At 32.8% G+C, this 24,982-nt stretch overlaps 2 protein-coding genes and 1 long non-coding RNA gene across 3 annotated transcripts; 1 reads left to right on the top strand and 2 right to left on the bottom strand.

Annotated features, from left to right (window-relative positions):
* Positions 1-2,895: 2,895 nt before the first annotated feature.
* LOC133289560 (probable LRR receptor-like serine/threonine-protein kinase At3g47570) lies at positions 2,896-9,286 on the bottom strand. The gene is made up of 4 exons (XM_061487530.1): positions 7,443-9,286; position 7,070; positions 3,855-4,688; positions 2,896-3,522 (listed from the first exon to the last, which is right to left on the bottom strand). The coding sequence occupies exons 1-4, from the start codon at positions 9,279-9,281 to the stop codon at positions 3,182-3,184; spliced, it is 3,015 nt and encodes a 1,004-aa protein (XP_061343514.1). The 5' UTR covers positions 9,282-9,286; the 3' UTR covers positions 2,896-3,181.
* LOC133289589 (uncharacterized) lies at positions 4,660-7,558 on the top strand. The gene is made up of 4 exons (XR_009748503.1): positions 4,660-5,328; positions 5,629-5,705; positions 5,807-5,888; positions 6,320-7,558. It is a non-coding gene; the product is annotated as an uncharacterized LOC133289589 (long non-coding RNA).
* Positions 9,287-17,183: 7,897 nt separating the features above from the next.
* Positions 17,184-20,596, bottom strand: LOC133289578 (probable LRR receptor-like serine/threonine-protein kinase At3g47570). The gene is made up of 2 exons (XM_061487558.1): positions 17,923-20,596; positions 17,184-17,716 (listed from the first exon to the last, which is right to left on the bottom strand). Exons 1-2 carry the CDS (start codon positions 20,594-20,596, stop codon positions 17,376-17,378), a joined length of 3,015 nt encoding a protein of 1,004 aa, XP_061343542.1. The 3' UTR covers positions 17,184-17,375.
* Positions 20,597-24,982: the final 4,386 nt, after the last annotated feature.

Below are 24,982 nucleotides of genomic sequence, written 5' to 3'. Positions count from 1 at the left end.
GCTATGAAATTAGAAAAAACTAAAAAAACTGTTAACCCAATCAACAAGCTAGAGAATTCTTTGGACCATGTCAAACCATTCGCTTGAATTGAGATTGAGACTTGACTTTATGGACGTAAATGTAATTTTAACAATGTTAAGTCGTTAACCCATTCATTTAAATGTGACACTTATTGGAAACAATTAATGTAATAGGAATACGATTCTTTGACACTCTCAAAGCTATTAGATCAATGTAGAATAACACTGTGATATATTTATAAATTAGAGTTATTAGATTAAAGCAAGATACACGACTCTTAAATAATATGTCAAATTTTTTATTTGATATTGTTGTCAAAAAAATTTATTTGACATCTTTATATATATATATATATATATATATATATATATATATATATATACGAGTCAGGATCATTTTACACCAGTGTAAGTTACACTCTTAATCTTGTTCGTTGATTTCATTTTTATCTAAGGGCTCAAATTTTTTAATGATGTGAATCATTAGATACAAATGAATCAATGGTTAAGATTGAATGTAAGATTTCTAACTCTTACACCGGTGTAAGAATATCCTACCCCTATATATATATATATATATATATATATATATATATATATATATATATATTGTTGTTTTTAGTGATCTAGTCTCATGAGCTTTTAGAAACTACACTATAGAATTAGAGACGCAAGACTTGATAATCATGAATAAAATTCATTAGTATAAATCTAAATAAAAAAATCTTAAATAGATAATTATTAAAATATAATAATAATTTTTAATTACTTTTTGGTATTGCATATTATTTATACTTTTCTTTTCTTTTCAAAAAATAAAGAGAATTATATTTACAAACTCTTACAAATTACACTATATTCTTTCAGGAGAATAGTAAATTATATTATATTCCTCCGAGAGTTCGTAATATAATTTACAAAAATTTATAAACCAATCCTTCCGATTTAAAAATCACTTTTAAAAAGTTGTAATGTGAAATGACACTGTAACTGTGTGGGTCCTGGATGGACTTGAGTTTCTTTTAGTTCAGACAGACTAACATTAAGGTGTTCATACCCAAAAAGCCCGCCTTTTAAGAGTAATGCCGTACAAAGAACGAGTCATGTAAAACTAAATGGGTCCTATTATATTTTATTATTTTTTCTCTCTTTTCATTATATACTTCCTATTTGAAATAATTATAACTTAATTAAAAAATAAATATTTTTAAACATATTGCAGAAAATACGACAGAGTTAATTTTGCAGATGGTGTACTTCCTATTTGAAATAACTATAAGCTAATTAAAAAAAATAATCATTTTTTAACATATTTCTGAAAATACGACGTAGTTAATTTTCGTACATGGTGTAGAATTTATTAATAATTGCGAAATTCACCAATTTCATGGCGTACGAAACCAGCTGAGTCATTATCACATATGCACAAGTCACAGATACCATAAAATAAAATTTCACTTTTTCAGTAATTTTATAATACACATATTTTCTTATTAAAAATTTAATAATATTTTAATTAAAATCTTAAACAAGGTTAGAGTTTATTAAAATTTGAATTTACTTAACAAAAAATATTTAATTAAAAACAAAAGACGATTATATTTATCATTATTTTAAGCTTATTCGTTAGATTAAATTGAAATTCATGACAATTAATTTTTTATGTTTTCTACCGTTAATTTTAAATTAATTCAACAATAATCAAACAGGAAGTAAAAATGGTAAGTTTTAAAATATTGGTAAGTATAAGATTTTCCAAAAACAAATTAAGTTTAACAGCTTAAGTTGCTGTTTTGTTTATTACTTTTAAAAAAGAATAGTTTCATTTAAAAACGCAATAAAAATTTTGTCTCTAGAAAAAAAATTAACCCTAAAATAAATTAATCCAAGCTTGCAAACCTATTAATTTCTAATTTAGAAAACCCGATTATCTTCGTTCAATTTGCTTCTAATGACTTTCTCCTTCCAAATTGAAAAATATTAAATCATGAACACAGATGGTAACCCTAAGTGTTTAACGCCACGCCATATTAGAGCTGCATTTCCAGCGCCGAATCAGAGTCATTATTCATTAACAAGCAAAAAAGAAGAATGCGGAAGAAAAAATGACACATTAACTTAGGTCAATTGTCATCCTTGAACTGAACCTTCATTGGTGAAGATGCACCATAATAGTAGCACGAAGCAGTGGGGAGCCGGGCTCAAATTTGAGTCCGGGCCAAAAAATAATATGTGTATTTTTTTTTTAATTTTAATTAATTCATATCATAATATATTTAAATTGGAGAAGGGTCCGTTTAAATTTTTTTTAAATTTTTTTACAAATTATAATATACTCCCGGAAGTACATAGTGTAACTTTTCTGAAAATAAATCGTGTAGTTTGTAAACAAAATGTTTGTAAATATAACTCTCCCTATTTAAATTATATTAAATACAGAGCACCTGAGCAGACAGTACCAAGAAGAATTATAATTTTATTATTATTTTTTTAATTTTACTAAATTCTTTTTTATACAAGTAGAAATTGAACACATAACCTAATACAATTTATCCAAATCTCTTACCAAAAATATTTTAAGTTTTAGGTAGGACCAAATTATAAATTATAGCTCGGGTCAAATTATAATTTTAACTCAAACTAAATAATAATTAATTATATAATTATATATAATAAGTATAATTTATTAAAATTTAGCCTGGATCGAGTTCACACCTAGGAGGTATGTGGCTCCGCCATTGGCACAAAGGTTTTAACTTTAAACTTGAAATCTCTTGAAACTTATATGTATTCTTTACTAATATGCCATTCATAATTACTCTAATGTTATTTATTTTTAGTAATCCATAGTACAATAAAAAAAAAAAAGGGAAAAAAATGGTTACAAAACAGTAGTGACCATTATTTGCAGTGTTTAAATGCAGCAGCCGTCAGCAAAACCATTTGTCTTGGCAATAGAACGACCAAATATTTCAGATATAAATTCAAGCCAAATTCATTTCTAGTACTAGACACTAATACAAAGGATAGCATCATAGGAACACATAAACAATTACTTTGAGCTTTTTTTATTCTTTTCTCTCCCTAATGTGCAAACAACAGTAATGTGCAGAAAATAAGTGTAGCTGAGAATCTCCAAGTGAAGGTTGGTAATTTCTCATCACAACAATGACAGCTTCTGTTTAATTGCATGCAACTCCACTATTACATCTTTCATGACCATTCGTTGAGCGGGGAAATCAGCAGAACATGCAACCCCAATCCTAGCAAAAGATACCAAACTCTCCTTAATGTTGTTGTCATCAGCAAATGGAATAAGCAAACATGAATCCACTATCTCAGTGATTCCTTCTGGAATTGCCATCTCGCAGAACTTGTGTAGGCTTAGATCCTCACCAAACATGCTATTTGTTGGTTTCATTCCAGTGAGCATCTCCAAAAGAAGAATTCCGTAGCTGTAGATATCTCCTTGTGGTGATATTGGGCCACCTGCACCATACTCTGTTCCAACCACAATTATTTAGACAAAAATGAAAAAAAAAATATATATCAAATACAAACATATTAAATATAAACGAATCAATTTTAGTCAAATGTATTTGAAGGGGTCGATTGTCACAGTCAAGGTTAAAAATTGAGCGTTAAAAAAAAAGCTAAAGACATTAAATTAGTAAAGTAGTCAGTAAACTACATCCTACCTACTTTAAATGACAACAAATTGTTTGTAATGAAACTCAAAGCAACAAGATAACTTTTCCTATTGTCGTCACAAGGCAATTAACAAGTATATGTAAAACATTTTAAAGGATAGTAAGGGATAGAATGGACTTTACCTGGGGGAACATATCCAATGGTTCCTTTAATTAGAGAGGAACTAACTTGATCTCCACCGGAATGCCCTGTGGCCCCATGAAGGAGTCTGGCTAACCCAAAGTCTCCCAAATGGGCAACAATGTCATCGTCAAGAAGAACATTGCTTGGCTTAATATCACAGTGAACTACAGCTTGCCCGAAATCATGGTGAAGATACTCCAATGCATGAGCTACATCAAGAGCAATGTTTAACCTATGTGTAAGGTTGAGTTTCATAGTTCTAGACTCGCTTTCTTCATTGCTGTGCAACAGCCTTTCAAGACTTCCATTAGGCATGAACTCAAAAACTATAGCCTTGAAATCTTCGCCATTATAATCAACACTCGAGCAGCAAGTCAGGATGTTGAGAAGATTTCGGTGCTTTATCTTTCCCAGAGATTGGCACTCAGCCATGAAACTCTTTGCTGCCCCACGTGTTTCAAGATTCAACACCTTAACAGCAACTGGTCTTTCAAAATGGAGAAGAGCTCCTCTGTACACAGAACCATAGCTTCCTGTGCCTATTAAATTGGATGAAGAAAATCCATTGGTTGCTTCATATAGCTCCCCATAAGAAACCCTCAAGTACCTGTTCTTCAGAGATGAAGAAGAAGATAACTTTTTGGGCTTTTTCCTTATATAGTATATTCTGATAAGAATTATGAAAACGGCCAAAACCCCACCAATTACAATTATGAGGATAACTTTCTTTTTAAGAAACTTCTTGTGTTTCTTTAAGGGCGACCTAGGGCATGCATGCAGCTTCAATTGAGGTATCCCACCACAAAGATCCTTATTTCCAATGAGTGAAAGCGCTATGAATATAATATCCCTAACCTAATTAATTAGTAAATTACAAGTAATTAAATAATTAAGCATGTTTTAGTGAGTAAAATTAAGTATAAGGCTTAATGAAATGAATCTGAGTCACTTTGGAGTTAAAAAGTGTACTCAGTGAAAATTAAGGAGTATAAATGGGTACTGGCAAAAGTGCCCAAAATATAAAAATAAAGTTGTAAATATTCCTAGAATAATATTCCAGACTTTTGGGTAAAGTTTGGTAATTAATGGAGTTGAATAGATAGACGAACCAATACCCGCTTAAAGCCACTTAACATAAGTTAAGTGACCAAAGCAACAAAAGAAACCCAATTGTCCCTCCCATTCCCGTCGCCAGAAAGAAGAAGAAGGAAGAGAAGAAGAGGGAGGAAAGGAAGAGAGGAAGAGAAACCCTAGGGGGAGCTAATCTCAACCATTTTGAGTGATTCCAAAGCCTAAACCACTCCAAATCTCCTCCTCTTTCATAATCCTTGCTTTGTTTTGAGTGGGGAGCATTGTGGAGAGGGATATTGCTCCTCAAAAATTTGGCCTTTTGGAGAAATTTGGGGTTTTGAGTGCTTCAACCTCCATTGAAGCTTGAGGAGCCATCAATCCTTGGTTGTGTGACCATTGGTGGTAAGATTCTAACCCTTGAACCTCATGATTCCTTGAAATTTGCATGAGTTGGGGTTATGAATAGTGTTTTAGGGTTTTGATGAAATGTTGTTAAAGTAGCTATGTTCTAGGAAGAATGGAGCTTAGTGCATGTTATAAGAAATGCTAGGAATGGCATTTAATCGGTGAAAATGAGCCTAGTTAGTTAAATGACTATACTTGGTATATTGCAAGATTATCATGCTTGTTGAAGAGTTTTCTTGCAATTATGACCAATGGGTTGGCTTGGTTGATTGATGATTGGATCCTTGTGATGTCTAGGATTGAGACATTTGGACCAACCGTGAGTGATCAACCATTGGAGCAAGCTATGGAGCTTGATTAGCTCCATTGGATAGGTGAGTTCATGCTTATGTTTGGTATGAATTGTATAGCTTGGATGATAGCTATGTGATGTTATTGGATGCAATATATGTTAATTGCATTAAACCTTGTGTAGGTTTTGTTTGAGAAGTGGAGTATTTTAATTGATTGACTGTGGAAACTGTTGGTGGTGAACAAAGGTCGACTGAAGCATTGAGGTAAGCCTTCGGACCTTGGGTGTAATTCCCTTGACTGTTCCACCAAGCCCTGAAAGGGTAGAGGTTGTGATTGTGTATATAAATGCAATAAAATAGTGTAATGCTTTGTTATACGTATGTGTATGCATTTGGTGTGGCATAGGATGGTGTTTCCCTATGTTGGTATGTTGCATGACGATGCGTAAATCATACTTGGTAGTTAGCTGGCCAGTAGGACTATTTGCATCTGAGTTTCCTTAGGACAGCTCGAGAGCTCGAGGGATTTCTCCTGGAGATGTATTGCACTTTGCATAGATATGTATTTACTGCATTATTATTGTTATTGCTATTACACTGATATAGAACTGTGGGGTGGAGAGATGCTCCAAGGACCCCTGGTTTACTGGATATATTCGTATATCTCACCCCGTGTTGTGGGGACCCCCTTTCAGGTAAGGATGCTGCAGGAGCCTCTGGTGGCAAGTGGCCATATCTGGATTATGCATGAAATGTGGCATTTCTTTTGAGATTGTACATGTTGTTTTGTAGCTCACATGTATAGGATTGTGATTCATAGACCATTGATAGATGTATGAATTGTATATTGGAATGGACTTAGCCTATGCTCATGCCTTTGGTCATCTCTTTTGTTGATGAGAGCCAAGGGAATGATCATAGTGTTTTGTTAGCTAAGTTCCATGAATTGTAATGAACATGATGTGTAATTGATGAGTACTTTGAGTTTAATATATGTATGTTCATTAAGTATTGGATTGTTGAACTGGAAACTAAATTAGGTACCTAGTGCTAAATTGGGAAATGTTGAGAAAACAAATACATCCTGTCCGTTTGACCAATTTTCATACCCAATGTGATGGAATTGGACTTTGATGTCTCTAGGGAAGTGGTAGACATTCCTCTTAGCTTTCCATAGAGACCAAAATGGTGTAATTTGAGTGAGTATAGCTCAAATTATGAGTGGAAAACCATAGGTAGGCTAAATGACCTTGTTTTGGGTCACCCAGCCCTGTGGATGGCGCCTGAGGCGCCAAATTCACGCTTGGGGCGCCAAATTACGAGATCAGACAGTAGCATCCACGCTTGGGGCGCCAGATTCACGCTTGGGGCGCCAACTTTCTGTTTTCCCACGCTCTGAGCGTGGATCTCACGCTGCGGGCGCGGGGGTTCTGGAGGTTTCGCACCCTTTTCTTAAAAAGTGCATAACTTTGGCTACGGTGCTCCGATTTGAGCGCGGTTTGAACCCACGCGTAGCTAATGAAAAATACTATAACATAGTAGAAGATGGGAATCATAAAAGGAGTTTAGAATTAATTTGATAAGTAAAGTGATGAAGACATTTCACGACGTATTGTCAAGTATAATGGGAATATAATCTTAAGTTTTGTCCCACTATTCCGCGAAGTATATATAGTTATGATCACGCACTTGGTTATTTGAATCCGGCTTGTATAAAGAGGAAAAATTTATCCGGTTTTCTAATTGAACCAATGTGATTGTAACTGCGCTTAATGCCGTACGCAATGATAACAACCCGGTTCTAGAACGGGGTGTTACAGTGACATTTTTGAAGACACCTCCTACGGGAACTTCACCATAAAGATGGTTAAAAGACAGGTCCAAAGCATTCAACAATCTTAGATTTTCTAGTTCACGGGGGATTGTGCTTGAGAAGTTGTTGTTAGAAAGGTCTAAGACTTCGAGGGATATTAAAGAGCCCAAGAAGGAAGGTATACTTCCACTGAAGAAGTTTCTCCCTAGCACGAGCTCAGCTAATGCCAAACAAGCACCAAGTTCCATGGGAATTTCACCGGACAACTTATTTGCGTTTAGATATAATGCTGAAAGGTGCTTGAAGTTTCCAAACTCTGAAGGAATAGAACCAGTGAAAGAGTTATTGTATAAGTAAAGATTTATTAAACCTTGTAGATGGCCAAATGTTTGATTTGGTATATCACCACTTAAGTTGTTGTCATAAACACTAAATGACTGCATTTGGGTGCAGTATCTGAGGGTAGGTGGAATGCTTCCTTCAAATTTATTGGCGCCTAGATAAACTTCTGATAACATAGTAAGATTGCCAATAATAGTAGGAATATTACCAGATAATTGGTTTTCTTCCAAGACCAATTCTACTAGATTTTTAAGCTTTCCTATTGAATTTGGAATTGTTCCCTCAAGGAAATTCCCTTTCACTGTAAAGCTAGTTAAGCCGATTAGTTGTCCAATTCCCTCAGGTATCATTCCAGATATTTGATTATTCACCATACTAAGCTTATTGAGAGTGGTAGATAAGTTGCCAATAAGATATGGCAACACACCACCAAATTTATTGGAATCCAAAAAAAGTAATTGCAACTGAGTACAATTGGCTAATGAGGAAAGGAAATCCAAATCGTGACCTCTTCCGCTCCCAAAGTTATTGCTATCAATGCCAAACCACTGAAGTTTGTTTAAGTTTCCCAATGTGTTACGAATTGGCCCATGAAAAGCATTGTAGGATATATCAAACTTTTGTAACCCGGTAAGGTTGGATATTGAAGACGGGAAAGTTCCAGTGAACTGGTTCCCTCCAATCAAAAATCCTCTAAGATTTGGAAAAGCAAGTTGTATATTTGATGGAAGAGTACCGAATAAATGGTTCTCCGCCATAACAAAATGTTGAATATTTGAAAGGTTGTAAAGAGAAGGAGGGACCATACCTGAGAAACTATTTAAACTTAGTTCCAGCCCATTCAAATTTGACAACCTGCCCAAAGCATGAGGTATACTTCCTTCCAAATGGTTTCGTGAAAGAAATATACTCTGGAGTGATGAAAGGTTTCCCAAGGAAGGTGGGATAGCACCAACTAGATTATTAATACCAAGAAGCAACTGAGTAAGCTGCGTCATTGATCCAAACCATGAGGGAACTTTTCCAGTGAGGTTATTGTACGACAAGATTATTACATGAAGATTTGAGCAATTAGTAAGCTCGATGGGAACCTCACCACCAAGGTTATTTTTGCTCAAGTCAAGAACCTGCAACCTCTTTAAACAACCAACTTGTTTGGGAATTCCACCATGCAAGTTGATATTAGAAAGGTTGAGTTTCCTGAGGAAGGTTAGATTCCCCAAAGCTGGTCCAAGTGTACCACCCCAATCTTGATTCTCCAAATGCAAAGCATAGACTCTCATGTGGCGATGGCCGCATCTAACACCCTGCCATTCACAGAAATGCAGAGACTCATTCCAAGATGGCAGAGAATCAGGGATGCCATTGGTAAGCTTTTCCTTTAAAGCAAGCAAAGCTAGCTTATCAGTCTCTGAACTCAAAGCTATAGCAACTGTAATTGGGGTCATGTACATCAAGGTTTGTGAAACAATTATAAGAAGAAACGTGATAAGAGGCACCATTTTGGTATTGGCCGATGAGTGGATTATGTGCAAATGAAGTAGTATATATATAGAAACTCTATACTACTTATCGAAGCACCAAACGTCTTTCTCTTACTTTTTATTGGATCCTTAAAGTCGTCTAAAATGAAAGCTAATACAATAGGAAAATGTCACTTGCACATTTTGCATATTTGGTTAGTCTCACATGAACCACATAATTTGAGGTAAAAATAAAATATAAATTTAGACAGAAAAAAGAAGGCAAAAATATACGATGGTTACCGTATTGAAAATATATTTATCTTACTGTATCCAAAAAAAAAAAAAAAAATTTTTTTATCTTACAATAGAAAACATTCAACATTTTGAAGCAACTACTTGAATTTTTTGGGTTTAAATTTTTTTAAGCTTTTTATGACTTACAAAGGTCATTCTCTGTTTTTCTATACTGATTAAGTTAAAATCGGTTATCACATTACTTGCATGGGTTGATTAACCTTTTTTTATTTTCAAAAAATGGAAATCTGATAATTTATAATAAAACTTAAATTAAAAAAAAATGATTCTAAGTAAATAATGTTAACAAATTAGATATTATTATGTTTATTAACAAATAATTATAAGAAATATGACGAAAGGTTTTTGTTTAACTTATGTTTGAAGTAGTCGATTTAGAAGCTTACAAAAATTTAAGAACTTGTCATTCGGATTTAAAAGTATTACAAAATAAGATAAGTTTAAATTTGTTTATGTAACTTTTTATAAAAAAAATCTTTGTAATTCAATTTTAGGATGTTTGCGTGACTCGTGTGTGGCTATATTGATTCCTTCGCCAAACTTTGATTTTTCACACGCAAAATAAAGACCGCCATGTGACTCGAAGTAGGGTTGGCAAAATGGATCAACGCAGATATAATTAAAAAAAATGAGTTGAGTTAGAGTTGGCTCGAAAAAAAATAAATCAGAAAACTCAACCCAACCTGATCTGAGTCGGGTTAGGGTTGGCTCGCAGCTTAGCTCAAAAATATGGCTCGTGGATTGGCTTAAAAAAATAGCTCACGAGTTGCATCGAAAATTGGCTCGCGGGTGGGGTCGAAAATTGCTCTCAAATTGGCTCATTTTCAGCCTATTTGTAGTATTAATTCACCAGCTATGTGACTTCTGTTAGCTTAAATAAAGGAGTACAAAATGAGAAAAAAAATATATTCTAGTTTTGAATTTTCTTCATAACAAATTTGCACCAACATCAAGAAACAATCGGAACCACTTGCTACCAGATGGTAAGATATTTGAACTAAAGAGAGCCAACGTAGCCTAACAATATAAAAATGGCAGAGATGTGAGAAGATTAAAGACTTAGATTTAGAGAAGAAAAAAGACGATAACAGCATGTGTGGATTTTGTCTATTTTTATATATTATATTTTGTATTTTTTTATAAAAAAAACTTAACTCGCGAGCTGACCCATTTAACCCGCGGGTTGACTCATTTTTTCTGGAACTGGCTCAAATTGATAACTCATTTTTTTTCAACTCAACCCAACTGATTTTTAACATATTACAATCCAACCCGACGGATTGGCTGGTTTTTAGCAACACTAACCGGAAGTCAAGCAATAAGGACGCGCTTAATATTGAAAGTGCCCCGTGAACAATTGTAGAAAAGTTGAGACTAAAATGTTGGGGACCAAGACTCTCCATCAGTCACTATCGTACCCAGCATTTAAAAAGAAAAATATTGAATAGTCACAATTCTTTTTATTGGAATTTATTAAAATGAATTATTATTATTATTATTATTATTATTATTATTATTATTATTGTTGTTGTTGTTTCTTAGGTAAATCGATAAATTTATTATTTTACTTTATTCAATAACTATGCTTGAATTTTAATAAATTATTATTAAATTCTAGCAAATTATCTTATCAGTATGACATTAGAAAAATCCAAAAAAAAGTGTTAAACTGGTACCCCTAAAAAAGTGTTAACCCAATGAACAAGTTAGACTAGAGAATACATTAGGCCATATCCAACCATTTGATTGACTTGAGATTTGAGACTTGACTTTAAGGACGTAAATGTAATTTAAACAATGTTAAGTTGTTAATCCATTCATTTAAATGTGATATGTATAGGAAACAATTAATGCTCTAAATTTTAGCCTATTATGCTCTAAATTTTAAGTATCCTTATTAAATATAGATGAAAAAAAAAACATTTTTATTATTTTCTTTGTAGCCCTATGTTCACTTAGGCTGGCTGTTTGGGACCATACTTAGAGGAGAAGACGAAGAATTGATAATTATGAATAAAAGTTCAATAATATAAATCTTTAAAAGTTAAGCTTTTAATTAGATAATTATGGAAAATATAATAATTTAATTTTAATTGTTTTTTTGTTACTGCATACTTTTGAATTTTTTTCTTTCAAAATTCAGTTTTAAAAATGTTGAAATGTGAAAAGATACATGACTCTATGGAGTTCTGGATTTAATTGACTCAGTTCAGATTAGGGGTGGCAAAACGGGTCGGGTCGTCCCGACTCACTGCCAATCCGCCAAAAGTGGGTTGACCCGCCCCGTCTCGTCTTTTGAATTTGGGTTGAAAACCTCAATCCGTCCCGTTTTATGGTGGGTTAGCGGGTCAACCTGCTTAAAAAATAAAAAATAATAAAAAATAAAAAATAAATTATATTTTATTAATATTATAATATTACTTATTTTCATATCACATTCTTCTTAGTTTTTTTTCAATCTTAAGTCTAAATGTTTGCTAATATTTAGTCAGATATTCTTTACAAACTTGTTTTTATCTCCATACATCAATTACCTTTGTCATAAATAAAGTTTTTCTTCTATATTTTTTCTAGAGAGTACTAAGATAACAAAAAATTGGATATCACAAAAGCTTAAAAACAAATAAAACACTATCTAATAGTAAAAAAAAAAATGACCCGACGGGCCAACCCGACCCGCCGTCAACCCATTTTGACCCATAACCCAATAGGGCGGGTTGAGTCGGGTTGGTGGGTTAAAATATGTAACCCAACCCGCCCCGTTTTGGCGGGTTGGCGGGGTTGACCCGTCGGGTTCAACCCATATTGCGAAACCCTAGTTCAGACAAACTTGTTCTCTTGTTGTCCACTTCAGACTTAAAGTTCAAACAAGAGACTTAAACTCCACTTTCAGAGGAAAATTGTACACACATATGGTCAATTAAGATAAGATAGCTGGACTCCACAACTCAGCTCAATTGCTTGCTACCCGTCCCCAACAATAAGTCATTCTCACCTATTGTTGTTAAAAACTAGTGTAAAAACGTAAAAACTTACGTTTTTACATTTTTACTAGAGTGGTGCGTGTTAAAACTCAAGTAAAAACTGTCATTGGTAAAAATTGGTAGAAATGCTGTAAAAACTTACGTTTTGACTGTTTTTACTTAAAACTAAAAATTTAATAAAAAAAAAGATTTACAAAAAAAAAACCTAATTTTTCGTTTTTCTCAAATCATATTCTCTTAATATCTTTTTATTTGGATATATGTTTTTTATAATTATGTCTTATAAAACTGCAATTCTATTATAAGTTATGCTATGAGAATCGTTTTGTGTTTTTGGATCATTGTATGTATTGAAAGAAGTGAAATTATATCCTGATGACTGATGAGCGATGATCCAAAATATGCTGAGTGTATAAAGCAGTTAGAGCAGATTGGTTATTCATTACTTGTTAGTTATCACTGTTTATAATTTTGATACTTGGTTATGAAAAATAATTTTTCTTTTTAGATAGATAAGTGGCTCAATACACATGTTCATCATGTAATATTTTTTTTTACATGCATATATATAATTTTGTATCTTGACCTTAAGTGGTAGAAAATAGAAACTTTACGTTTCGTGTCGTTTCTACGTTTTTACGTTTCTACCACCCCTTTCCATTTCTACGTAGAAACTCGAGTTTGACAACATTGTTCTCACCGATGTTGTAAAAATCGAATTTGTTAGTAGAAACGAAACGAAAACCGATGATAAAAATGTAAATGTAAAGTTTATATTATTTAAGATAAAGATATAATATATATATATATATATATATATATATATATATATATATATCGTATAAATTATTACTCAAAATTCAATGAACAATTTCATATTTAAAAGATATAAGTCACATAATTATATAACATATAAGTCCAAAAACATAAAAAAAGAGTATAACAACTCCTACAATTAAGTTTCAAAACATCAAAAGAATAAAGTTTAATAACTTCTAGATTATATTGATTCAAATCAAACACATCATTTTGCATCAGTTGCGCGTGTCCTTAATGCCCTTTTCCCTTGATTCAAAATCAACGTTAACTTGGTGCTCAAACTTTTCACCAATGGCTTCACCCTTTTCTTTGTTTGCAATAGCGACTTCACGCGAGGTTTTTTTTTTTTCAGATGACTAGAAGAAGATACTATACATTTTGATTTAGAGAAAATGGAAATTGGGTTTTTTATTTTATTTTATTTTTAAAAAAAAAAGAAAATTTAGTCATGGGTTAAAAATTGACCCGATTCATTTATTTTATTTTTTGGTATAAGACCCAGTTCAGTTTTTCCGTTTAAGTAAAAATCTAAAAACTTGCATTTTTATCATTTATACGTTTTTACACAGAATTTTTATCAGTTTTTGCTAAGAGGAGTTTTTACTTTCATTTTAACACGTATCATTTAAGTAAAAACATAAATTTTTACGTTTTTACTGTTCGCATAATATTTGGCTAAAAAAGTCAATCAATAGTATAATTTTGATCACTGTTCCGTCATGTACACGATTGTTTGCGAAACAATACTGAGAATAAACATGATTAGAGACATCATTTTGATATTGGCCAATGAGTGCATTATGCGTAAATGAAGTAGGATATATACAGGACCAAATATCTGTATTATATAGACTTTTTGTCAGCATTCTTAAAAACGTCTACAGTGAAAGCTAATACAGTCCCCACCCAAACACGCAACAAAATAGAGACTCCAACGTGGTACCTGAAGTCATGGATTATTTCAGAAACGTCTATGTGTGAAACCAGATTGGTGGAAAATGGACAGAACTGTGGAGAGGTCATTTTAATCCTTTAATTATTAATTAATTTCATTTACAATTTTGAATTTGTGTGCAATAAGCATCTTTAGGTGGAAACCGATGCGCTAACGAATGAACGACAGCATATGAATAGTTATAGAGAGGTTGAGACCAAAATTTGGGGGCAAAGACTCAAGTCTGCTACTATAGTACTATGCATTTTATAAAAATAATAAATAATTATAATTCTTATCATAATTTACTCAATAACTATGTTCAAATTTTAATAAATTGTAATTAAATTCTAGCAAATTATTTTTTAGGTATGAAATTATCAAAAAACCAAAAAAACTGTTAACCCAATCAACAAGCTAGAGAATACTTTGGACCATGTCAAACCATTCGATTGACTTGAGATTGAGACTTGACTTTATGAACGTAAATGTAATTTTAACAATGTTAAGTCGTTAACCCATTCATTTGAATGTGACACTTATTGGAAACAACTAATGTAACATGGCACGATTCTTTGACATTTGAGGGCATATCATTATCATATGTTTATAAATCAGAGTCATTAGATCAAGATAAAATTAATGATTCTTAAATAATCTGTCAATTTTTTTTTTTTTGACACCAATATTAAAAAACTTTATCTCAATATAGTTAGTTATTAGGCTGATAACTTTATCCTTACTAAATATAAATGACAAAGAATTTTTTTTGAAAAAAATATTTCTGCTAAAAGTTTATGTCATATTCATGCTCAAAGTTCTAATACAAATAAAATTTTCTCTCTTTTTCGTATTAAAGATATTCATACTAAACTCGTGTAGTATGGTGTCAACTGGAATTACCATGACTCTACAAATCAGCTCGCAGGAATTGCTACGCTGACGAGAAGTCATTCTTGCAATATCATCTGTTGCGTGTTACGTGCGTTTTAAATGAAAATTATTAAAAAATAATAATTTAATATCTTAAAAACATTTTAAGAATATATGAGACAAGTATTTCTAATTTTATTGTAGAATTTTTTTTTTTATGCCACAGTCATATAAAACTAAATGGGTCCTATTATATTTTATTATTTTTTCACTCCTTTCATTATATACTTCCTATTTGAAATAATTATAACTTAATTATAAAATAAATATTTTTTAACATATTGCAGAAAATACGAAAGAGTTAATTTTGCACATGGTGTACTTCCTATTTGAAATAATTATAAGTTAAATAAAAAAAAAATCATTTTTTAACATATTTCTGAAAATACGACACAGTTAATTTTCGTACATGGTGTAGAATTTATTAATAATTGCGAATTTTACCAATTTCATGGCTTACGAAACCAGCTGAGTCATTATCACATATGCCCAATTCACAGATACCATAAAATAAAATTTCCCTTTTTCAATAATTTTATAGTACACATATTTTCTTATTAAATATTTAATAATATTTTCATTAAAATCTTAAACTAGGTTAGAGAGTTGATTAAAATTTGAATTTACTTAACAAAAAGTATTTAATTAAAAATAAAAAGACAGTTATATTTATTACTATTTTAAGCTTACCATTCTTACTGCTTATTTGGTTATCGTTAGATTAACTTGAAATCCATGACAATTAATTTTTTTTATTTTTCAACCGTTAATTTTAAATTAATTCAACGATAATCAAACAAGAAGTAAAAGTGGTAACTTTAAAATTGTGGTAAGTATAAGATTTCCCAAAAACAAATTAAGTTTAACAGCTTAAGTTGCTGTTTTGTTTATTACTTTTAAAAAATAATAGTTTCATTTAAAAACTTAATACAAAAATTGTCTCCAGAAAAAAAAATTAACCCTAAAATAAATTAATCCAAGCTTGCAAACCTATCAATTTCTAATTTAGAAAACTCATTATCTTCATTCTATTTGCTTCTAATGACTTTCTCCTTCCATATTGAAAAATATTAAATCATAAACACAAATTGTAACCAGCAATGTTTAAAGCCACGCCATATTTTTTTAGAAATATTCCAATTGGTTCATCGCTTCGCAACTAATCCGATTCGGAGCGGGTCCAGAATTAAGGCTTTAAACCCCTCCCAAAGATGGTACTGGGAGGATTCAAACACATGCTCTCTCCCCACCTGCTCAGCTCTCATGCGCCAACTGAGCTACCACCATTTGGTAAAGCCATATTAGAGCTGCATTTCCAGCACCGAATAAGAGTCATTATTCATTCACAAGCAAAAAAAGAAGAATGCAGAAGAAAAAATGACACATTGACTTAGGTCAATCGTCATCCTTGAATTGAACCTTCATTGGCGGAGATGCACCATAATAGTAGCACGGAGGTTTTAACTCTAAACTTGAAATCTCTTGAAACCTATATGTATTCTTTACTAATATGTCATTCATTCTTACTTTAATGTTATTTATTTTTAGTAATCCATAGTACAATAATAAAAAGGGGAAAAAAGGTTACAAACAAGTAGCGACCATTATTTGTCGGGAAGATTATACTTACAACCTGTTTTTGTTTACAACATCTTACAACCATATCTTAACGGTTGATTTCCGTCAATCAACGGTTAAGATTTTCGTAAATAAAATTTATTAATTAATTATTAATTCGCAATAAATAATAACCGTTGATTAGCGGAAATCAACGGTTAAGATATGAGCTGTAAGAGATTATAAACAAAAATAGTTTGTAAGTATAACCTTCCCCTGTGTGCAGAGTGTTTAAATGCAGCAGCCGTTAGCAAAACCATTTGTATTGGCAATAAGATCGACCAAATATTTCAGATATAAATTCAAGCCAAATCCATTTATAGTACTAGACACTAATACAAAGGATAGGATAGGATCATAGGAACACACAAACAGTTACTTTGAGCTATTTTTATTCTTTTCTCTCCCTATACCTAAATTTTTCTTTATTCTGCAAGCACAAAGCGAAATTGAAGTGTTGCAAACAACAGCAATGTGCAAAAAAAAAGTGTAGCTGAGAATCTCCAAGTGAAGGTTGGTAATTTCTCATCACAACAATGGCAGCTTCTGTTTAATTGCATGCAACTCCACTATTACATCCTTCATGCCCATTCGATGTGCGGGGAAATCAACAGAACATGCAACCCCAATCCTAGCAAAAGATATCAGACTTTCCCTAATGTTGTTGTCATCAGCAAATGGAATAAGCAAACATGAATCCACTATCTCAGTGATTCCTTCTGGAATTGCCATCTCGCAGAACTTATGTAGGCTTAGATCCTCACCAAACAAGCTTTCTGTTGGTTTCATTCCAGTGAGCATCTCCAACAGAAGAATTCCGTAGCTGTAGATATCTCCTTGTGGTGATACTGGGACACCTGCTCCATACTCTATTCCAACCACAATTATTTAGACAATTAAATGAAAAACAAAAGTATATATCAAATACAAACACATTGAATATAAACGAATCAATTTTAGTCATATGTATTTGAAGGGGTAGATTGTCACAGTCAAGGTTAAAAATTGAGTGTTAAAGGATAGTAAGGGATACTGAAACATTTTAAAGGATAGTAAGGGATAAAAAGCACTATACCTGGGGGAACATATCCAATGGTTCCTTTAATCATAGAGGAACTAACTTGATCTCTACTTGAATGCCATGTGGCCCCATTAAGTAGTCTAGCCAACCCAAAGTCTCCCAAATGGGCAACAATTTCATCGTCAAGAAGAACGTTGCTTGGCTTAATATCACAGTGAACTACAACTTGCCCGAAATCATGGTGAAGATATTCCAATGCATGAGCTACATCAATAGCAATATTTAACCTATGTGTAAAGTTGAGTTTCATATTTCTAGACTCGTTCTCTTCATTGTTGTGCAACAACCTTTCTAGACTTCCATTAGGCATGAACTCAAAAACTATAGCCTTGAAGTCGCCGCCATTATAATCAACACTCGAGCAGCACGTCAGGATGTTGAGAAGATTTCGGTGCTTTATCTTTCCCAGAGATTGGCACTCAGCTATGAAACTCTTTGCTGCCCCACGTGTTTCAAGATTCAACACCTTAACAGCAACTGGTCTTTCAAAATGGAGAAGAGTTCCTCTGTACACAGAACCATAGCTTCCTGTGCCTATTAAATTAGATGAAGAAAATCCGTTGGTTGCTTCATATAACTCTCCATAAGAAACCCTCAAGTACCTATTTTTCATAGATGATGAAGACGATAACTTTTTGGGATTTTTCCTGAGATAGTACATTCTGATAAGAACTATTGAAACGACCAAAACCCCAACAATTACAATGACGATGATAACTTTTTTTTTAAGAAACCTCTTGTGTTTCTTCAAGGGTGACCTAGGGCATGCAGGCAACTTCAGTTGAGTTATCCCACCACAAAGATCCTTATTTCCAATGAGCGAAAGCGCTGTGACATTTTTAAAGACACCTCCTATGGGAACTTCACCATAAAGATGATTAAAAGACAGGTCCAAAGTATTCAAATATCTCAGACTTTCTAGCTCACGGGGGATTGTGCTTGAGAAGTTGTTGTTGGAAAGGTTTAAGATCTCAAGGGATATTAAAGAGCCCAAGAAGGAAGGTATACTTCCACTGAAGAAGTTTTCGTCCAGGTCGAGCTCAGCCAATGCCAAACAAGCACCAAGTTCCACAGGAATTTCACCAGACAACTTATTTGAGAATAGACCTAATTTTGAAAGGTGCTTTAAGTTTCCAAACTCTGAAGGAATATAGCCAGTGAAAGAGTTGTGGGATAACCCAAGAATTATTAAACCTTCTAGATGGTCAAATGTTTGATTAGGTATATCACCACTTAAGTTGTTGCCATAAACACTAAATGACTGCATCTGGGTGCAATATTTGAGGGTAGGCGGAATGCTTCCTTTAAATTTATTGGCGCCTAGATAAACTTCAGATAACATAGTAAGATTGCCAATAGCTGTAGGAATATTACCAGATAATTGGTTTTCTTGCAAGCCCAATCTTACTAGATTTTTAAGCTTTCCTATTGAATCTGGAATTGTTCCCTCAAGGAAATTCCCTAGCATATTAAAGCTAGTTAAGCCCATTATTTGTCCAATTCCCTCGGGTATCATTCCAGATATTTGATTATTCACCATACTAAGCTCATTGAGATTGGTAGATAAGTTGCCTATAAGATCTGGCAACACACCACCAAATTTATTGAAATCCAAATTAAGTTCTTTCAACTGAGTACAATTGGTTAATGAGGAAAGGAAATCCAAATCGTGACCTCTTCCACTCCCAAAACTGTTGTTACCAATGTAAAAAACTTGAAGTTTCTTTAAGCTTCCCAATGTGTTAGGAATTGGCCCACGAAAACCATTTGTGTATATATCAAACCATTGTAACCTGGTGAGGTTGGATATTGAAGATGGGAATGTTCCAGTGAACTGGTTCTCCCCAATCAAGAGTTTTTGAAGATTTGGAAAAGCAAGTTGCATATTTGATGGAAGAGTGCCAAGTAACTGGTTTTCTACGAGAACAAAATCTTGAATATTTGAAAGGTTGTAAAGAGAAGGAGGGACAATACCTGACAAACTATTTAAACCCAGATACAGCTCTTTCAAATTTGACAACCTACCGAAAGCATGAGGTATATTTCCTTCCAAATGGTTTCTTGAAAGTGATATGCTCTGGAGTGAGGAAAGGTTTCCCAAGGAAGGTGAGATAACACCAACTAGATTATTAACAGCAAGATGCAACTGAGTAAGCTGTGTCATTGATCCAAACCATGAGGGAATTTTTCCAGTAAGGTTATTGTACGACAAGAAAATTACCTGAAGATTTGAGCAGTTAGTAAGGTCGATGGGAACCTCACCACCGAGGTTATTTGTCCTCAAGTCAAGAACCTGCAACCGCTTTAAACGACCAACTTGTTTGGGAATTTTCCCACGCAAGTTGATATTAGAAAGATTGAGTTTTCTGAGGAAGGTTAGATTCCCCAATGCTGGTCCAAGTGTACCACCCCAATTTTGATTCTTCAAATGCAAAACAGAGACTCTCATGTGACGATGACCGCATCTAACACCCTCCCATTCACAGAAATGCAGAGACTCATTCCATGATGGCAGAGAATCAGGCTTGCCATTGGTAAGCTTTTCCTTTAAAGCAAGCAAAGCTTGCTTATCAGAATCTGAACTCAAAGCAAGAGCAGCTGTAGCTGGTGTCATATACACCATTGTTTGTGAAACAATACTGAGAACAAACATGATTAGAGACGTCATTTTGGTTTCAGCCAATGAGTGCATTATGCTTAAATGAAGTAGGATATATATATATATATAGGACCAAATATCTTTCTATTGTTGACTTTTTATCAGCATTATTAAAAACGTCTATAATGAAAGCCAATAAGGTCCCCACCCAAACACGCAAAATAGAGACTCCAACGTGGTACCTGAAATCATGAATCATTTCAGAAACGTCCATGTCTTAAACCAGATTGGTGGAAAATGGACAGAACTGTGGAGAGCTAATTTTAATACTTTAATTATTAATTAATTTCACTTACAATTTTGAATATTTATATTCTAATTTGGGTGCAATAAGCATCTTTAGGTGGAAACGGATGCGCTAAGAAATAACGACAGCATATGAATTGTTATGGAAAGGTTTAGACTTAAATTTGGGGGGAAAGACTCAAGTCTGCTACTATAGTACTATGCATTTTATAAAAATAATAAATAATTATAATTCTTATCATAATTTACTCAATGACTATATATGTTCAAATTTTAATAAATTTTAATTAAATTCTAGCAAATTATTTTGTCGGTATGAAATTACAAAAAATCAAAAAAAAAAAAAACCTATTAACCAAATATTTTTTCCTTACTCGCACACTTCCTCGGAAAACTTTCCAGGAGGTCACCCATCTTATGGGAGAGAGGTCTTGCTTTGATACCACCTGTAATGCCCAGCCGCTTAAAGAATCAATGATTATCCTCCACGTACTAACACGAGACTTCTCAGTGTGCTTTTTTTTCACTCGCACACTTCTTGAGAAAACTTCCCAGGAGGTCACCCATCCCAGAATTACTGCAAGTTCTTCCATTCCGGGCTACCGAAAGGTAGATGCATCTTGTTAGTATAATTAGTATCAATTAATCCTTATAAGTTATCTTCAACTGTGCAGTCTTATACTTGCACAGTCTGTGAAATCCCTCTCTTTCAGGTGTCAATTTGATTCATTCATATAACCTCCGTTGGAAGCCGCTCCTTGTCCATGTCTTTACGTATGACAATCACTCTCTGCCCTTGTCAGCGCCCGAAACGTTACATCAAACCTTGTTGACTTGAGATTGAGATTATGGATGTAAACGTAATTTGAACAATGTTAAGTCGTTAACCCATTGATTTGAATGTGACACTTATTGGAAACAAAATGTAGTTAGTTACTAGGCTGTAATTATTATTTTTATTTTTGGTGAACATTAGGCTGTAATTTTTAGTTATCCTTATTAAATATAAATGACAAAGAATTTTTATTTGTTTTTATAATTTGTTGTTTTTTAGTGATCTCTATAGTCTGAGCTTTTCGAAACTACACTGAAGACTTGATAATTATGAATAAAATTCAATAGTATAAATCTAAAAAAAATAAATCTTAAATAGATAATTATGAAAATATAATAATAAATTTTAATTGCTTTTTGGTACTGCATATTATTTATACTTTTTTTCCCTTCAAAAATCAGTTTTAAAAAAGTTGTAATGTGAAAATGAAGTAGTATATATATAGAAACTCTAAACTGCTGATCGAAGCTCCAAAAGTCCTTCTCTTGCTTTTTATTGCATCCTTAAAGTCGTCTAAAATGAAAGCTAATACAAAAGGAAAATGTCACTTGCACATTTGGTTAGTCTCACATGAACCACATAATTTGAGGTAAAAAAATAAAAATTTAGACAGAAAAAAGAAGGCAAAAATAGATTATGGTGATGAAATCTAAATGAGAAAGTTTTATATATAAATAGTGTAAGACCCCACTTAAAAAAAATGAAAATTATTTTTTTCTCCCCACCCACCTAAATACTCATTATTGTCTCCCACTCAAGACACCACCACCCACCATTTCTTTTCTTTCTTCCACTTTCTTTTGTCTTCATCAGACTCATTCTTCCTTTCCTTTTCTTTCATTTCCATGAAGACAACCAAGGAGAGGAGGAGAAGGAGGCAGCTGGAGTAGAAGGAGAAGAAACGAAGATCGAAGCTGTGGTTTAGAGGTCTCAACGGGTTTCCAGAGCAAGGTTAGCAGCCCAAAGGATAGCAGTCAAGACATTTTATTATTTTGTACAAAGATTATTATACCATGAATGTTGATGTGTAAGAATATGTACAAGTATGTATAGATGTATAGTTCAGTTTAGTTATGTATTTATTTCAGTGTAAATATTATGTAAGGCGGGGTGTTACAAATAGCATTACCGTATTGAAAATATATTTAACTTACAATATAAAACATTCAACATTATCAAAATTACCGACGGAAAATTATCAAAATTCCGTTGAAAGTATCAATGGAAAAAAATTCCGTTGGAATTTTCAACGGAAAATAATTCTGTTGAAATTTTCGACGGAAAAATAACAAAATTCCATTGGAATTTTCAACGGAAAATTGTTCCGTTGTAAACTTCAACGGATAAAATTCCGTTGCAACTTTTGACTCATTATTATTTAGAAATACACTTTGCACCAACATAAAATGGTCAAAGTAAAGAATCACGCAAGCCCACCCACCTACTCTATAAATTCACCGGTGTAGTCATAAAACTTCTGGGGTTGCTAAAAGGTGGAAATTTCAGTATCATATACTTTAATAATTGCATATCACTCACGTTGCCCTTATTTTCGTTTATTTCATTTTTTATATTGTTTAATCCTACTATTGAGGACTTCCAGCAAGTCTGCGCTTAAGAGGTTTTGTCCCTCATCGGGCTTTGGCGTGTGTGCCATTAAAACAATGAATTATGTCAAGGCCCGAGTACCATTCTTTTGTTTGAAGCTTATTTGAATAAAGATTACAGGGATATGTTAGCAACATATTTACTTTCATATCCATTTTCATGTGAGTACATCTGAGCATCGTTTTTGTATACTCATAACTTCATCCATTACTTCAACATTTCTAATTATGCATAACTTCATCTGAGCATTCTCAGACGAATGTTTCAATATGTATGCACAACACTATAAAAATTATAATTTGCATAAAAGAAATTATCAACGGAAAAAAATCCGTTGGAATTTTCAACGGAAAAAAATTCCGTTGCAATTTTCAACGGAAAAAAATTCCCTTGCAATTTTTGACGGAAAAATACCAAAATTCCGTTGAAAGTTTCAACGGACTAAAGTTCCGTTTGTATTTTTAACGGAAATATTCCGTTGAAAGTTTCGACAGAAAATATCCGTTGCATATATCGACAGAAAGAAATTCCGTTTGAATTTTCAACGGAATAGTATCCCGTTTCAAATTTCGACAGAAAAACTCTGTTGAAATTTTCAACGGAATAAATATTTCGTTGTAATTATCAACGAAATTTGTTTTCCGTCAATAATTTTCGATTACAAAAATTACATGGTGATTTTTTGACAGAAAATTTTCAACGGCATTTATTTTCCGTCAAAAATTTTGACGGAATTTATTTTCCGTTGCACATTTCCGTCTCAAAATTCCACGGAAATTTTTTCCGTCTCTATTTCAAACGGATTGATATTTCCGTCTAAAATTCCGTAACTATCTTTGACGGAATATTTTTCGTTGATAAATTCCGTCGATAATAGAGGTTTTTTTAGTAGTGATTTTGAAGCAACTAATTAATTTTTTTTTTGGATTTTTATGACTTACAAAGGTCATTCTCTAAGTTTATATACTGATTAAGTTAAAATCTGTAACATTCTGTTTTAGAACCGGTTTGTTAATATTACGTATGGCATTAAGCGCAGTTACAATCACAGCAATTAAATTAAAGTATTGAGAAACTTTTTCCTTTTCATTAATAAATATTTCTGTTAAAAATCAATTACGTAATTAAAATAATTTAAATAACTGTAATCATAACTTAAACTATGAGTGCAATACTTAATGTAATTTTATTTAAAATATACGTTGCTACCCCAGTGTGCCAAGTAGTCCCCTTAGACCAACAAGGCTTAAAATTCTTTTTTTTTATTGTTATTCAACACTAAACACCTCCACTTTTATTTACTTAAGGAATTTACACTACTTCTATGGTCCTCAGCTTCTAATATGTTATAGATATCTTCGTTAAGTATGCGTGAGTTCAAACCGCTCTCAATTTGAAGTAACATAGCTCAAGTTATGAAATTTTAAAGAAAATGGTGCTGAATTTCGCAGAGTCCGATGCTGATGGCGCCAAACTCGTGTTGGTAGCACTACAACATTGACTTTTTCACGTCTTACGGTGACGTTAGCGCCGCGGGTTGGATATTTCATTCTACTTTAGTATTTTACTTATAACTTGAGTTATACTTATCCGATTGATGTAATTTTGATCTCGTTGGAAAGCTAAGAAAAATATCTATAACTTCCATTAATACAAAAGGGTCCAAACCTATCATATAGGATATGAGTGGTATCAGAGCAGGGCCT

The sequence above is a fragment of the Gastrolobium bilobum genome, unplaced genomic scaffold (assembly GCF_033153095.1).
Source record: "Gastrolobium bilobum isolate Gb01-03AN ecotype WA unplaced genomic scaffold, APGP_CSIRO_Gbil_v1 utg937, whole genome shotgun sequence".
Lineage (NCBI taxonomy): Eukaryota > Viridiplantae > Streptophyta > Magnoliopsida > Fabales > Fabaceae > Gastrolobium > Gastrolobium bilobum.
Note: the sequence above shows the minus strand (reverse complement) of the source record. Positions and strands in the feature narration are given on the sequence as shown.

Coding starts and splice junctions, on each gene's coding strand:
- LOC133289560 (XM_061487530.1), bottom strand. CDS start 9,281: ATGGTGCCTCTTATCACGTTTCTTCTTATAATTGTTTCACAAACCTTG. Junction 3,523..3,854: donor CATTGGATATGTTCCCCCAG/GTAAAGTCCATT, acceptor TGGTTGGAACAG/AGTATGGTGCAGGTGGCCCA.
- LOC133289578 (XM_061487558.1), bottom strand. CDS start 20,596: ATGACGTCTCTAATCATGTTTGTTCTCAGTATTGTTTCACAAACAATG. Junction 17,717..17,922: donor CATTGGATATGTTCCCCCAG/GTATAGTGCTTT, acceptor TGGTTGGAATAG/AGTATGGAGCAGGTGTCCCA.